General features: G+C 45.7%; 1 protein-coding gene across 1 annotated transcript; it reads right to left on the bottom strand.

Annotated features, from left to right (window-relative positions):
• Positions 1-2818: 2818 nt before the first annotated feature.
• LOC307225954 (secreted frizzled-related protein 2-like) lies at positions 2819-5369 on the bottom strand. The gene is made up of 4 exons (XM_079994390.1): positions 5065-5369; positions 4649-4818; positions 3708-3800; positions 2819-3552 (listed from the first exon to the last, which is right to left on the bottom strand). Exons 1-4 carry the CDS (start codon positions 5337-5339, stop codon positions 3242-3244), a joined length of 849 nt encoding a protein of 282 aa, XP_079850516.1. The 5' UTR covers positions 5340-5369; the 3' UTR covers positions 2819-3241.
• Positions 5370-16216: the final 10847 nt, after the last annotated feature.

Raw genomic sequence — 16216 nt, 5'->3', positions numbered from 1 at the left:
CTGAAAACTTTGACTGAGGGGAGTGGGCCTCACAAACAAGAATCATTGCTTGATGTGCATTAAAAAAAATAATAATCCTACAGTAACTAATAGCTTTTGGGTCATTCTACCATTCTACAGAGCCTAGGGCTTGCCGATCAGAAGGTTGGCGGTTCGAATCCCCGCAACGGGGTGAGCTCCCATTGCTTGGTCCCAGCTCCTGCCAACCTAGCAGTTCAAAAGCATGTCAAAGTGCAAATAGATAAATAGGTACCGCTCCAGCGCGAAGGTGGCATTTCCATGTGCTGCTCTGGTTCGCCAGTGTGGTGTAGTGGTTAAGAGCAGTAGACTCATAATCTGGTGAACCGGGTTCGATTCCCCGCTCCTCCACATGCAGCTGCTGGGTGACCTTGGGCTAGTCACACTTCTTTGAAGTCTCTCAGCCCCACTCACCTCACAGAGTGTTTGTTGTGGGGGAGGAAGGGAAAGGAGAATGTTAGCCACTCTGAGACTCCTTCGGGTAGTGATAAAGCGGGATATCAAATCCAAACTCTTCTTCTTCTTCGCCAGAAGCGGCTTTCATGCTGGCCACATGACTCGGAAGCTGTATGCTCGGAAGCTCGGCCTATAGAGCGAGATGAGCGTGCAACCCCGCGTGAGTCGGCCACAACTGGACCTAACGGTCAGGGATCCCTTTACCTTTATCTTACCATTCTGTAATCATCTGCAGTACTGTCTTATTTATTTTATAGTATAGTATATTGATTATTGCTTTCATTTTATGGATCAATGGTCTCATTAGATAGAATCATAGAATCATAGAGTTGGAAGAGACCACAAGGGCCATCGAGTCCAACCCCCTGCCAAGCAGGAAACACCATCAGAGCACTCCTGACATATGGTTGTCAAGCCTCTGCTTAAAGACCTCCAAAGAAGGAGACTCCACCACACTCCTTGGCAGCAAATTCCACTGTCGAACAGCTCTTACTGTCAGGAAGTTATTCCTAATGTTTAGGTGGAATCTTCTTTCTTGTAGTTTGGATCCATTGCTCCGTGTCTGCTTCTCTGGAGCAGCAGAAAACAACCTTTCTCCCTCCTCTATGTGACATCCTTTTATATATTTGAACATGGCTATCATATCACCCCTTAACCTCCTCTTCTCCAGGCTAAATATGCCCAGCTCCCTTAGCCGTTCCTCATAAGGCATCATTTCCAGGCCTTTGACCATTTTGGTTGCCCTCCTCTGGACACGTTCCAGTTTGTCAGGTACTAAAATTTAAGTTAAATTGCTGTTTTAGGGGTTGTTAAGTCTGGAACGGATTAGTCCATTTTGCTTTACTTTCTATGGGAAAGCGCACCTTGGTTTTAGAATGCTTTGGTTTTGGAACGGACTTCCAGAACATATTAAGTTTGAGAACCAAGGTACCACTGTATATAGTTTTAAAGTCCAGCCCTGTACACCACTTTTATACTTGTGGAACGATACTGCTATTTATTTCCCCCTCAAACTTCATATAAGCAGACGTAGTCAACATGGTTGACTTTGTCGGCCAAGGACAACATACCTCAGAGGAAGGGTTTGCATATAAAGAGTGCGCTGGGCCTAGAAGACCTGAGCATTGCTCCTAAAAGCAGCAGAGCATTAATGCCACAAGTACCAACCACAAAGCAATGTAAGGGGTGCCTATGCCACTCGGATGACATTCTGAATCCCTTCCAGCCCCTGAACCCTTTTCTTCCATGTGATCCTCCCTCCCCCGCCCTCCCAAAAGGGGAAAAGGTTTAGGGAGACACATGTTGCAATAAGCCGATGGTGGTAGAATGCATAAATTGTAAACGCCAGTAAAATCACACATGTGATTAAACCCAAAGAAATCTAAATCCAGACACCTAAATCTAAAGAAGACCTCTTTAGGCTTGATGCATTTTATCAGTAATTTTATTATAGTTTTCTAAATATTATACAATATGATACAACCAAATGTTCTGAAGGCTTGACGTCTTGCCACAAGCAACTGCAACTAAAGTCACACCAGATACTTGTAGCACTTTAAGCATCACAGCTTCCCCCCACCCCCAAAAAAAGAATCCCAAGAACCATAGCTGAACCCCAGCAGAGCTAAAATTCCCAGCACCCTTAGCAAACTACAGTTCCCAGAATCCTTTGATGGAAGTGTTGTGCCTTTAAATATATAACGTAGATGTGATCCCACGGAAAATATCCAGAGTTCACAGCACAAGTAGACATTTACCGGTATATCTGTTCTATCGCACTTCAGAAAGAGGTAAGGCTTGATGTTTGGTTTATGATACACTTGGATTTTACACAACACCTTTTGGCCTGGCCCATTGCACCTATTATTCTGGGAATGGGAGCTCCAAATACGTACACAGCCTAAGCCGTCCCGACGCAACTTCTCCATACATTTCAAAAAGGAACATATTCATATGCCTCCTGTTCTATATTAGCTGCAGTACCAGATTTACATATAAGCTAAACAAGCTATAGCTTAGGGCTCCACTCTCTTGGGGGCCCCAAAAAATTAAAGGAAAAGAACCTGGATGTACATTTCCAAAACGTAAGATAAAAAACAAATAAAATAAAACCTACATACAGCAACAGTGTTTTGTGTTGTGTAGGCTCCTATGATGTAAATAATGGGCCCCGCCTGCTAGCCTGCTCCCTAAAATATCACTGGTTTGCTCATTTCTATATACAGTGGTACCTTGGGTTAAGTACTTAATTCATTCTGGAGATCCGTACTTAACCTGAAACTGTTCTTAACCTGAAGCACCACTTTAGCTAATGGAGCCTCCTGCTGCTGCCATACCCCTGGAGCACAATTTCTGTTCTCATCCTGAAGCAAAGTTCTTAACCTGAAGCACTATTTCTGGGTTAGCGGCGTCTGTAACCTGAAGCGTGTGTAATCTGAAGCGTATGTAACCCGAGGTACCACTGTATAGGGTGCCTACATTCTGCATGGACTGGTTGCATAGCAACACGTGCAAATGGCTTTAGATACCTATTAGGTCCATAAATTACCATATAGCATATATTCAAAACAAAAAACAGCGACCATTTGTTGTTGACAAAGGACAGCTGGATATAGAAAGGGCCCTATTACCTTCTGTAGCTTAGGGCATCATCAAACCTAAATCTGGCCCCGATTAGCTCCCTCCATTGAAGTGAATGGGCCTACTGAGAATATGCTGGGCCTTTGCTTGTGCTCTTCACGAATGCTGGAAGCTGGATAATGAAGAGTTATGCACATTTTCGATGCTTCAGTTTCTGCGTTGCCAGGGTCAGCCTGTAATCCCACTTCTGCCAGTGATACACTTGGTTGACTATGATGTTCATTTCCTCGGTGGTCCCCACAATGAGATACACCTTGGGACGGTGGGCATGGACCAGTTGCCGAGTACAGTTTTCGTTGATCAGAAACCACTGCTTAATCACACTGCGAGCATCGAAAGGCAAGAGCGACCCCTGGTTAATGAATTCCACCTGGCAGTCAATGTCATATTCCTGAGCGCCGAAGGCATGTCGTTTCCTGGACAGTTTCACCTTTGCGGCTGCAAAGAGAGAGAAAGAAAAATAATGTGTGTGTGTTGTGTGTGTGTGCCGCTTTTCCTGTATTAATACAGAAAATAAGAAAGAAGATGTTGTAGAATCTAGCAAGCCCATACGCAGGGATGCCTCGATCCTAACTGTGCCAATAATAACTTACCAAAATTGCCGATACAAAAAATGTCCAGCACTTTCCTGCGTGTCAAGAGCTCATCAATGGCCGGGCAAGTCTGGCAGATAGGCTTTGGAAAGGCTGGCGGTTAAGAGGAGAAAAATCCAATTTGTCACGGGGGCATGCACTTGATTCCCACAGAAAATAAACCTGTCATGTCTGGAGATCTCCCGGAGAATTCTGAGACATTTTTTGACAACTTGGAAGATAAAGTTGAGCTAGGGGCTCTGTATATTATAGGATAAGCCCTGAGAATCATAGAATTTTAGAGTTGGAAGGGACCAGGAGGGTCAGTCTAGTCTGACCCCTTGCAGTGCAGGAATTTTTGGTCCAACGTGGGGCTTGAACCCTTGGCCCCGAGATTAAGAAGCTCATGTTCTACTGACAAAGCTATTCCAGTCAGAGAATCCCTTTCCATCCCTTTTCTCTGCATCACACCTTCCCAAACCTTCTTTTCTAGAGCGGGAAAACATGCTTTCAGGGATGTAAAATATTAGCCCCTGAGAACTAAGGCGCACATTCAACAAAGTCATGTCGAAGCATCCATCCTGGGGGATGACAATTGGGAGGGCACATTTTTTAAAAATATTAAAATGAAATTGAAAAACACAACAGAAAGCTAACAAGCAAGAACAGAGAGGATGAGACGAGACCCACTCTCTCTAGGACAGGTGATGCTGCCAGCCTGCTGTGGGTCTGGGAACCTCAAGAGGAGAAAGGTAGGATATGAATGTACCAGTGTGTGAAACAATGGTATCTGGTGCCCAATAAAACTGGCAGCACAGAAGGCAGGGAGGCCATCAGTAAGCAGAGCCAGAGCAAGAGACAACCAATTCTACTTTTGAACCCCTTCTGAGTTCTGCAAGGGCAACAGTGAGGACAAGCCTGTCGCAAGTACATGCAACCCAAACCCCCATATAAAGCTGTACCTCCGAGACCACGCTTAGCTTCTTTGCCGAGGGATGCCAGACACGTGTCCTCATCTGCGGGGAACCGATCGCAGTCCAAACTGCTGGGCCAGGCGCGTCCTTGGCATTGCAAGATGGGAGCGCAGCTGTCGCGGACCGCAACGCACATGCTCCTGCAAGGCTGGATGAAGCTGTCGGGGGAAGCAGGGCAGCTCTTAGGAGCAAAACACGCAGGCACGCACGTCTGAAAGGGCACCGAGGGGGGCCGCCCGCCGGAGAGACGGCTTCGAGGAAGAAGAAGAGGTTTTCCTTCCCCATTTCCTCCCCAAGTCGAGGGCAGCTACCAGCCCTGCTGTCGGCGCCCTTCTCCCCCCGGACTCGCATCTTCCTAGTTGAACGTGTGAACGGCCCACGCGGGTTCGGCAGCGGGTACTCACGTGTCCAAGCACACGGGTGCGAAGAGCGAGCAGAGGAAGATCCCCGCGTGCGGGTGGCAGCCGGTGCTGACGAGGCGCTGCCACGCGGCGGCTTTCCCCACGACCTCGGGCAAACCGACGTGACCCAGCAGGTTGGGCAGCCTCATCTCGGAGTAGCCGATGTCGTGGCACATGGCCATGTCCGTGGGAATGGAGACGCACTTGGTGGATAAGCCCAGGTCCAGCCCCGCCGCCCGGCGCAGGGCCAAGGCCAGCAGGACGGCCGCGGGGAGCATCGCTGGCGCCTCCGTAACGTGAGGATGCCTCGCAGAGTCAAAGGTCTCTTTGCAGATCTGAGCAAACCTCGGCAGGGTGTGGGGAAATTTATATCGGCACGACCCCCACCCACCCACCCCTAGGGCTCTGCTCCTTTTATCTGATGGAAACCCCCAAAGGGGGGGGGAAGGTGTTTGCTTATAGCCCATTTAAGTGATTTGATGGGATTAGTGGTTCCCAAAGGGTGTGAATGGCAAAGAAACATTTAAACATTTCAGTGGGTCAAGAACAGAAAAGAGAAGCTGCTCAAACCTGAAGACCTCTTACCCAAAGCGCCTTTATAATTCTTGATTCTTTTATAGTGAGATGTTGCCAATGACTGACCTGAATGTCTTATGTATTCTATTCCCCCCCCATAATTTTTATTATTTTTTTCCAAATAATACAGCTTGACAATATTATTCTCCTTTAAATCTATATCTTATCCGAATTAACTTCCCTCCACCCCTCTTCTGGCTTCTCTACATTGCTCTTGCTTAAGTGTGATTACTACATATACATTCTATAAATGTCTATAATTCCTTAATAAATTTTTGTATTATACTTTAGACATACATTCCTTATTATATTACAGCATTACATCTTGTGGTCTAACCAAATGTTTACAATAAACGTTATGAGTTTTATTTCAGTCCTGTGAGTGTCTTTATTTATGTACAGTTATCTCTAAGGGACGCAGGTGGCATTGTGGGTTAAACCATTGAGCCTAGGACTTGCCGATCAGAAGGTCCAGAAGGTCCAGAAGGTCGGCGGTTCGAATCCCTGTGATGGGGTGAGCTCCCGTTGCTCGGTCCCTGCTCCTGCCAACCTAGCAGTTCAAAAGCACATCAAAGTGCAAGTAGATAAATAGGAACCGCTCTGGCGGGAAGGTAAACGGTGTTTCCATGCGCTGCTCTGGTTCTCCAGGAGCTGCTTAGTCATGCTGGCCACATGACCCGGAAGCTGTATGCTGGCTCCCTTGGCCAATAAAGCGAGATGAGCACCGCAACTCCAGAGTCGGCCACGACTGGACCTAATGGTCAGGGGTCCCTTTACCCTTTATCTCTAAGTATACCATAAATTTGGACCATTCTTTTCTCATCATCCTGCTGTCAGATTCTTCCAGTTAGCCTTGCTATTTCCACATATTTCAATACTTTCTGTTGCCATTCTTCAATTGTCAGAATATCCTGTTGTTTCCATCTCTTGGGGGTTTTTTTGCAGGTGAGACTTGCGAAGGTGTGAGGAGGGGATTCTGCCAGGGAATTCTGCAAATGAAGTGTGAAGCTGAGTTAAGGCAGACTCCTGGGAAAAGGGTGTGAGGAGGAGACAGCTTGTCTCCTTGGGGTCTGGGTTTGTCGGCCTGGCTTCAGACATGGCTGGTGTAGCTGAAAAGACAGACGAGATGGATCCCCAAGAGAAAATGTTTTGCTTTTGTCAATTGCCTCCTGGCGCTTGCTCGCCTCAGACGTGTGTAGGAAGACTTTTCTCTGTGAGGTAAAGTGCTCGAAATCAGATTAGCTTGTCTGTCAAAAGGAGCTGCCTAATTTCTAAAGAAAGTGGGCCCCAGAAGCTGCCTAGAATCGTAAGATTTTATTGATAATTGAAGTGTGTCGACTCTGCAGAAGTTGAAGTGAGTGAAAGGAGACAGGTTCATTTCTCTCATTTCTCATATGTGAGTTCGGATGTTTAACCTGAATTCAGGCCCGTAAGCATCACATCAAAGCCCACTTTGCACCAGGCGGAAAAACAGGCAGTTATCAAGTCTTTTTGTACAGACGACAGTTCTGTAAATTAGAATTTTAAAAGGGCAAGTTAAAATTACAAGACTTTTACTGCACAGGGAGTTACAAGGTTTTAATGATGCCACAACTGAAAAAGGTGGCATTTGAATCGTGGTTAAATCTATAGAAACGCGGATGTATATTCAGCTAGTCAGGAAACGTAAAACATATACTTCTCCAGTCATGTAACCATTAAATGGAGGAGTCTTACTTGGATTAGGAGTTGGCAATGCTATACAAGGTAGATATCTGATCTGGCCTGCTATTTCAGTTGCAATTCACAGCAATTTCTTTCTTTTATTGCAAAGGTGTGCTTTTGATGGGCAATAAATGAGAAAGCCTAAAGAATACACATATAACTCAGAGTTAGGTTTAAAAAAGGGAAAAAAAGCAACTTTCATCGATCGTTTCTTTCCATCATATAAATAATGTAACTCAAATGATGGACTTTTGTGTGTGTGTATGTGTGAAAAATTTAATAATTTCTACTGCATTATTTGGTGTGGAAAGTGATCCTCAGCAGTGATCTCATTAGTTTCCTGATCCAGAGGACAAAAGTTTGGTGCTGCAAAAAGAGCTGAAATTGGATTTAGGAGCACCTTGCCCTTCAAAGCATCGATCAGCAATCTTCACATCAGCTTCTGATACGGCCACGAGACAAGGCGATGTGTGCTCTGGGCACAGCAAAGACTAAAACTTCACATTTTTCACCAAGGTATGCTCATTACAGAATGGCTCAGAATTTAAATAAATATAGAAAGATAGAAAATTTCCCATTACAAGTCTTCAGACAATCCTGCTAGTGATGTTAACTGCTTACAATAATATTTCAGATATCGTATGAATTTACTCCAATCCTTTTGGAATACTTGATCATGCTGGTTTCGGATTTTTCCTGCCAGTTCTGCAAAGTCCATCATCTTCATCTGCCATTCTTCTTTCGTTGGTACTTCTTCTTGTTTCCATTTTTGGGCTAAGAGAATTCTTGCTGCAGTTGTTGCTTACATAAACAGTCTTTTATCCTCCCTTGGTATCTCTTCACCCACAATACCCATTAAAAAGGCTTCTGGTTTTTGTCACAAAAGTATTTTTAAACATTTTCTTTAACTCATTATACACCATTTCCCAGAAAGCCTTTACAAGGTAAGTATTTAGATTCAGGTAGGTAGCCGTGTAGGTAGGTAGATTCAGGTAGGGACGCGGGTGGCGCTGTGGGTAAAACCTCAGTGCCTAGGACTTGCCGGTCGTATGGTTGGCGGTTCGAATCCCTGTGGCGGGGTGAGCTCCCATCTTTTGGTCCCAGCTCCTGCCCACCTAGCAGTTCGAAAGCACCCCCAAGTGCAAGTAGATAAATAGGTACCGCTTTATAGTGGGAAGGTAAACGGCGTTTCCGTGTGCTGCTCTTGTGCTGGCTCGCCAGAGCAGCTTCGTCACGCTGGCCACGTGACCCGGAAGTGTCTGTGGACAGTGCCGGCTCCCGGCCTCTTAAGTGAGATGAGCGCACAACCCTAGAGTCGGACACGACTGGCCCGTACGGGCAGGGGTACCTTTACTTTTACTTAGGTAGCCATGTTGGTATGACGCAGTCGAAACAAATAAATAAAATTGTCCAGTAGGTTTACCATACCCATTGAGTCAATCACCCATCTCCTACTACCCTTCTGAGACAAACCTCACCGCACCCTCCCACTATATATAAGGGCCTGGTGATTTCTGTTTCAGTGTATCTGAAGAAGTGTGCATGCACACGAAAGCTCATACCCAGAACAAACTTATTTGGTCTCTAAGGTGCAACTTTAAGGTGCAACTCTAAGGGACATGGGTGACGCTGTGAGTTAAACCACAGAGCCTAGGACTTGCCAATCAGAAGGTTGGCAGTTCGAATCCCCGCGACGGGGTGAGCTCCCATTGCTTGGTCCCTGCTCCTGCCAACCTAGCAGTTCGAAAGCACTTCAAAGTGCAAGTAGATAAATAGGTACCGCTCCGGCGGGAAGGTAAACGGTGTTTCCGTGCGCTGCTCTAGTTCGCCAGAAGCGGCTTAGTCATGGTTGTCACATGACCCAGAAGCTGTACGCCGCCTCCCTCGGCCAATAAAGCGAGATGAGCGCCACAACCCCAGAGTCGGTCATGACTGGACCTTTACCTTTAAGGTGCAACTGAACAATTATTTATTTACTTATTTTAAGGTAAGTATTTCTATGTGTGGAAAGCTCGGTCCTTTTACCCATGCAAATGACGCAAATTAAATCAAATGTAATGGTTTCTCTTAATTGGCAAGTGTCGATACTACAGGTGTTTTCAATTTCCTACCCCAAAGTTTTTGATCAGAGCGATGGGGTTGTGGGGGAACTGCGTGCTCTCTGCCCCATGACTTAAATCTTTCCTGCAAAGCTGTCATTAGCCTACAGGTAGGATTCAATTGTGGTCCTTTAGAAATACTTGAATGATTGTATCTCAGAAGAAAGTCCAGCTTGCTCCATTAGTCCATGGCTCTATTTTTATTGCTCATAAATATGAGAACCAGTTGCCTGCTAGATAGATGCTGATAACTTGATGAGATCTTGGGGCCTAGTCTTTCCTTATCCTCATCCCCCCTTTCCTTTGACTGCTGTTTAAGAGACTGGCAGAGATTAACCAGGAGCCACAAATTACCATCCCATTGTAACCAAGGGACTGGGATTTTCTTCAAAGAAATTCAGGAATTTGCTTCAGCAATGGAACCTTAGAATGCCTTACATTCTAAGTAGAATGTTAGACAGCTGCATTTATTTATTGGACAAGGAAAAAACCGTTTAGACAATTCTTAAAACAGGTGTAGGAAGGTAGCTCCTTCAACATGTGTCTACCTGTAAAAACCCTATTGAGAAAAGTAAGGGAATTCAAATCAGATACACTATATAACCCCTTTTCCTGCAATTCCTGAAATCCAAGCAGATGTGAATATAACAATATATTCTAGGCCAATCAATCAAGTTCATTATAGAAAATTATAATACAAATGAACAAAATCACATAGCGATTTCAATTGTCAATTCAACAATTCACTGTGCTAAGTTCAGTTAAGAGATCAGTAGAGAAAATGTTTTCCAATACTTCTAGCAAAGCAACAAGCAGTTTCTTCAGTGCTTCTCAATCTTGACCAGATCATTAGCAAGCTTTTTTCTTGCCTAGCAACTGAAATCAAGGAAACCTGGAGTGCTTTTTTAAGGTTGGATGGTGCCCCTAGTCGTGATCATCTTAATTAATAATACCATCATTGCATCCTCTCACGTTTCATCATCTGTCATCATAAATCTTTAAGTATTTGGAGCACACTAAAAAATATGTAGGAACTGTTTTCCGAGTAAACAAGATACCGTAGGATCCTGCTACCTGTCAAGGCATATTTTTCAGGTGAGCACCAGTATGTACGTGAAAAAACAGGCACTAAAATGGGCTGCCCTGGACTCCTTTAAGAATATAAATCTAAATAAAATTGGTGTCTGTTCAATAAAGGGGATTCATTCTTGTAATCAGATTGCGAAAAATACTGGACAGGAATTAAGAGATGTGATTTCTCGGATAGCAAATGTTTCTAAAATTTGATATTTGTACAGAATTGGATTCCGCGATATTTTTGCTATCAAAAACAAATGGTGTGAACTGTTCAGCCACGTAGTAGGTTGCCTTGGAAAGTGGTGAATTCTCCTTTATTGGACATTGTTTAAGATGGATTGGTGGTTAGATGGCCATCATTGATGCTGTAGTAGTTCACTTCTTGCGTGGGCTGGGTGATATTTAGGGATACTTCCGACATTGGAGTAATATCCAATATGAGGCAGACTCATTGAAATCAATAGACATGAGTCCATTGGCTTCAGTGGTCTACTCCGAGTACAACTTAGCTGGATATCACTGAGATAGCACTGAATACTTGCTTTGTTCATATATGTATATGTAATAATAATAATAATAATAATAATAATAATAATAATTTATTTATACCCCGCCCATCTGGCTGGGCCTCCCCAGCCACTCTGGGTGGCTTCCATAGAAACCAAAAATACAGTAAAATATCACACGTTAAAAACTTCCCTGAACAGGGCTGCCTTAAGATGTCTTCTGAATGTCAGGTAGTTGTTTATCACTTTGACATCTGCTGGAAGGGCGTTCCACAGGGCGGGCGCCACTACCGAGAAGGCCCTCTGCCTGGTTCCCTGTAGCTTTGCTTTTCACAATGAGGGAACCGCCAGAAGGCCCTCGGCGCTGGACCTCAGCGTCCGGGCAGAACGATGGGGGTGGAGACGCTCCTTCAGGTATACTGGACCGAGGCCGTTTAGGGCTTTAAAGGTCAACACCAGCACTTTGAATTGTGCTCAGAAACGTACTGGGAGCATTGCAGTAGTCCAAGCGGGAGATAACCAGAGCATGCACCACTCTGGCGAGGCAGTCCGCAGGCAGATAGGGTCTCAGCCTACGTACCAGATGGAGCTGGTAAACAGCTGCCCTGGACACAGATTTAACCTGTGCCTCCATGGACAGCTGTGAGTCCAAAATGACTCCCAGGCTGCGCACCTGTCCTTCAGGGGGCACAGTTACCCCATTCAGGACCAGGGAATCCTCCACACCTGCCCGCCTCCTGTCCCCCCAAAACAGTACTTCTGTCTTGTCAGGATTCAACCTCAATCTGTTAGCCGCCATCCATCCTCCAACCGCCTCCAGACACTCACACAGGACCTTCACCGCCTTCACTGGTTCTGATTTAAAAGAGAGGTAGAGCTGGGTATCATCCGCATACTGATGAACACCCAGCCCAAACCTCCTGATGATCTCTCCCAGAGGCTGCATGTAAATGTTGAAAAGCATGGGGGAGAGGATAGAACCCTGAGGCACCCCACAAGTGAGAGCCCAGGGGTCTGAACACTCATCCCCCACCACCACTTTCTGAACACGGCCCAGGAGGAAGGAGCGGAACCACTGTATGACAGTGCCCCCAGCTCCCTGCCCCTCAAGACGGTCCCAGAAGGATGTTATGGTCAATGGTATCAAATGCCGCTGAGAGATCCAGCAGAACTAGGAAACAGCTCTCACCTTTGTCCCTAGCCCGCCGGAGATCATCAACCAGTGCGACCAAGGCAGTTTCAGTCCCATGGTGAGGCCTGAATCCCGACTGGAAGGGATGCAAATGGTCTGCTTCTTCCAGGCGTGTCTGGAGTTGTTCAGCAACCACTCGCTCAATCACCTTGCCCAAGAATGGAAGATTTGAGACTGGGCGATAGTTGGCCATACTGGCTGCATCTAAAGATGGTTTTTTTAAGAAGTGGTTTAATAACCGCCTCTTTCAGCGGGTCTGGGAAGGCTCCCTCACGGAGGGAAGCATTCACCACCCCACGAAGCCCATCGCCCAGTCCTTCCCGGCTAGCTTTTATAAGCCAGGATGGGCAAGGATCCAGGAGACAGGTGGTTGGTTTCACTCATCCAAGCAGCCTGTCCACATCCTCGGAAGTAACAGATTGGAATTGATCCCACTCAACTTGACTAGACAAAACTCTAGCACTCTCCCGCCCCGGCCCTGCTCCCACGGTGGAGTCTACTTCTTCCCGAATCTGAGCAATTTTATCTGCAAAAAACTTTGCAAAATCATTGCAGGAGAACATGTGGCCCGTACTGGGCCCCGATGTTGCAGGTGGTTCCATTAAATTGTGAACCACCTGAAAAAGTCTCCTGCTGCTGTTTTCTGCAGATGCAATAGAGGCGGTGAAGAAATTCTTCTTCGCCGTCGCTATCGCCACTTGGTAGGCTCGACGTTGAGCCCTAACCTGTGTCAGATTCGGAATGAGTTATCCGCCACCGGCACTCTCGCTGTCTCAACGATTGTTTCATTGCCCTCAGATCCGTGGAAAACCACGGGGCTGTCCGGGCTCCATGCAATCGGAGAGGGCGCTTCGGAGCCAAACAGTCAATAGCCCTGGTTAACTCCACATTCCAGCGGGCCACCAGGGCATCGGCTGAAAGGCCATCAACATGGGATAAAGCATCCCCTACCACTCTCTGGAAACCATTTGGATCCATTAAGTGGCAGGGGCGGACCATCCAAATTGGTCCCACCTCCCTGCAGAGGGGATGGGTCGCAGAGAAGTCCAGTTGCACCAGGAAGTGATCTGACCATGGCACTTCTTTCGTTTCGCTTTTACTTAGTGTCAGATCACCAACATCCATAGAGGTAAACACCAGGTCCAAGGCATGTTCGCGGCTATGGGTTGGGCCAGACTTATTCAGTGACAGCCCCATGGAGGCCATGCTTTCCACGAAGTCCCGAGCGGCCCCTTGTAAGGTCGTGTCGGCATAGATGTTAAAATCCCCTAGGATGACCAAGCTAGGTGTCTCCAGGAGAACATCCGCCACGACCTGAAGCAGCTCGGGCAGGGAATCCTTGGTGCAGCGGGGAGGTTGGTACACCAAAAGGAATCCTGTACTGCCCCTATTGCCCAACTTCCAGAACATGCACTCGGAAAACTGGGTCTTCCCAATAGGACGCCTGGTGCAAACTAATGACTTCCTAAAAATCACTGCAACTCCCCCTCCCCGCCCACATGACCTGGGTTGCTGTGCGTAAGAGAAACCTGGTGGACAAGCAGCGGCAAGGACAGGCCCATCTGCTTCATCCAACCAAGTCTCTTTTACACATGCCAGGTCAAGTCCAGCAGCACCTTCAGGTCATGTGGGTATACCTTGTTGATTCTAGTATCCATCCGGTCAGGACCAGACCCGGAGGCAGGAATAGTCCTCAGACAACGACTAAACCTGCCCCCTCTGTAATGACATGGTCTAGTCTTAGCGTAACTCCTCCTCCTACCCGTGATCACTGAGATCGGTTGTCCCAGTGCACCCCCCCCCCTGTGGAACATGCCCCAGCCATTTTGTGGGCTGGGGCCCACTCCCCGGCAGCCCTGACCCCTCCCCTTAAGAACAAAATAACACCTTAAACAAACAAACAAACAAACAAAAACAAAACCAATAAAACAATACAAACAAAAAACTGTAAAAATTACAAAAACATCAAAATTAAAAAAATTCCCCAAGCCCAACCAAACATCTATCCAACCCCCACCCCCCACATACAAAAAATCCAAAAGAAATTTTTAAAAACATTTTATGTACAGCATATATAAGCTATAAGTTATGGGGCAGCATACAGATTCTGAAAATAAATACAAAATACTGCACTGAAGAAGAGAGGCTATCCCTACCATGAGAGGACGGTGGGAAACAAGGCTGCTATTTCTGTTAAATTGACTAATTACAGATGGATGATAACTTTTTACCTCCCTTTTGTTAGGCCTAATATCTAATGACATCCCCAGAGATAAAAAAAAATGTATTCCTCTATGTAACTGCAGTGGCCAGAATATTGATCACAAAGAACTGGAAGGGGGAGAAAATCCTATCATTATTAGAATGGCAAAACAAAGTGTGAATTTGTAGAAATGGCAAAATTGACGGCAATTATTTGAGGCCACTCAAATCAGAGAATATCAAAGAGTGGGATGGAGTGAAGGAATACATGAAAAAATATTGTTCCGGAATTGAAATATTAATAGATAATGCGAAAAACATGCAGGGGTAAGCAAGAAAATAACAATAGAAACAAATGAATAATTATTAAATTACAACAACACAACAAGATGGAAGAAATAAAATATTGAGATCACACATGGGTGAAGGGGAGTGGGGGGCATGTGGGAATCTATAATATTATTTATAATATAAATTTCCTAACTGTGATGTATTTACATACAGCAAAGGGAAGCCTAGAGTAATCATGTATATTTTAATTCAGGTAATCTATGTAATAGGCTTATGTTAGAAAACGAATATGGATTTTGAATTTGATGCTTGTATTTTGTTTCTTTTTGGTTTTGAAATAAAATTTTAAAAAGCAAAAACTTTTGACCTCCCTTACAGAAAACGAGAGTCCCTTTATCAAATGCTTGTGTTTGTCATATCTTTGATATGCTTTGAAAAATAATGCAAACAATGCGTACTTTGCACAGAACAATAGCAGCAATTAAAAGTGAAAACCTGTATATTCACAGCAAGAGTGTTATCCTCTCCAAGGCAGCTTCTGTAGTCAGCCAGATGATTCGGAGAGATGTCAATTAGGGTTGAAGGGAGAAGTGGCTGGGCCTGCCAGAATACAGTCTGTGTTCGCTGGGGAGTTTGACTTTCATACTGATTGAGTTCGCTCTCATATCAGCCAGAGGCCAGACAGGATTGTCAGCTCTTGATGTGTGCGTGCCCTTCCTTATCGCAATCATCAGAAGCTGGCCTCAAACGGGCAGACAAAGAAAGCGCTGGGAGGCAGACAAGATGACCCTGTTGACTTTCTCAATGGACCACAAAGATCCCGCATGCCTTTCTTGTTTACTTTCATCCAAATAAGTTGTTCCTTGGCCTTGGCACTTGTGAAGCAACTCGAGGCGTTTGTAATTCGCCACGGACTTCACAAAGCGCACAAATTCAGTACGATGGGACTGTCTGGTTCTCAGACAGATTATGGTTTAGCAAGACCGTAGGAACGGGCAGATTTCCCGAAAGGGGCTTGCAAACACTTTGCTCCTTTCCCAGTTCCTTTTCACTTTTCACTATGTTCACAAGGGGGCAAGTTGTTGTTGTTGTTTAGTCGTTTAGTCGTGTCCGACTCTTCGTGACCCCATGGACCAGAGCAGGCCAGGCACTCCTGTCTTCCACTGCCTCCCGCAGTTTGGTCAAACTCATGCTGGTAGCTTCTATAACACTGTCCAACCATCTCATCCTCTGTCGTCCCCTTCTCCTTGTGCCTTCCATCTTTCCCAACATCAGGGTCTTTTCCAGGGAGTCTTCTCTTCTCATGAGGTGGCCAAAGTATCGGAGCCTCAGCTTTACGATCTGTCCTTCCAGTGAGCACTCAGGGCTGATTTCCTTAAGAATGGATAAGTTTGATCTTCTTGCAGTCCATGGGACTCTCAAGAATCTCCTCTAGCACCATAAACAGCCCCCCCCCAATGCAGTGTGACAGATCACTTTTGAAACTGAGAAGAGTCTCCAAAGTAGTT

This window comes from Podarcis cretensis (assembly GCF_951804945.1).
Source record: "Podarcis cretensis genome assembly, chromosome: 10".
In the NCBI taxonomy this organism is placed as follows: domain Eukaryota; kingdom Metazoa; phylum Chordata; class Lepidosauria; order Squamata; family Lacertidae; genus Podarcis; species Podarcis cretensis.
Note: the sequence above shows the minus strand (reverse complement) of the source record. Positions and strands in the feature narration are given on the sequence as shown.

Coding starts and splice junctions, on each gene's coding strand:
- LOC307225954 (XM_079994390.1), bottom strand. CDS start 5,339: ATGCTCCCCGCGGCCGTCCTGCTGGCCTTGGCCCTGCGCCGGGCGGCG. Junction 4,819..5,064: donor GCACCCGTGTGCTTGGACAC/GTGAGTACCCGC, acceptor TTCCCCCGACAG/CTTCATCCAGCCTTGCAGGA. Junction 3,801..4,648: donor AGCTAAGCGTGGTCTCGGAG/GTACAGCTTTAT, acceptor CTTAACCGCCAG/CCTTTCCAAAGCCTATCTGC.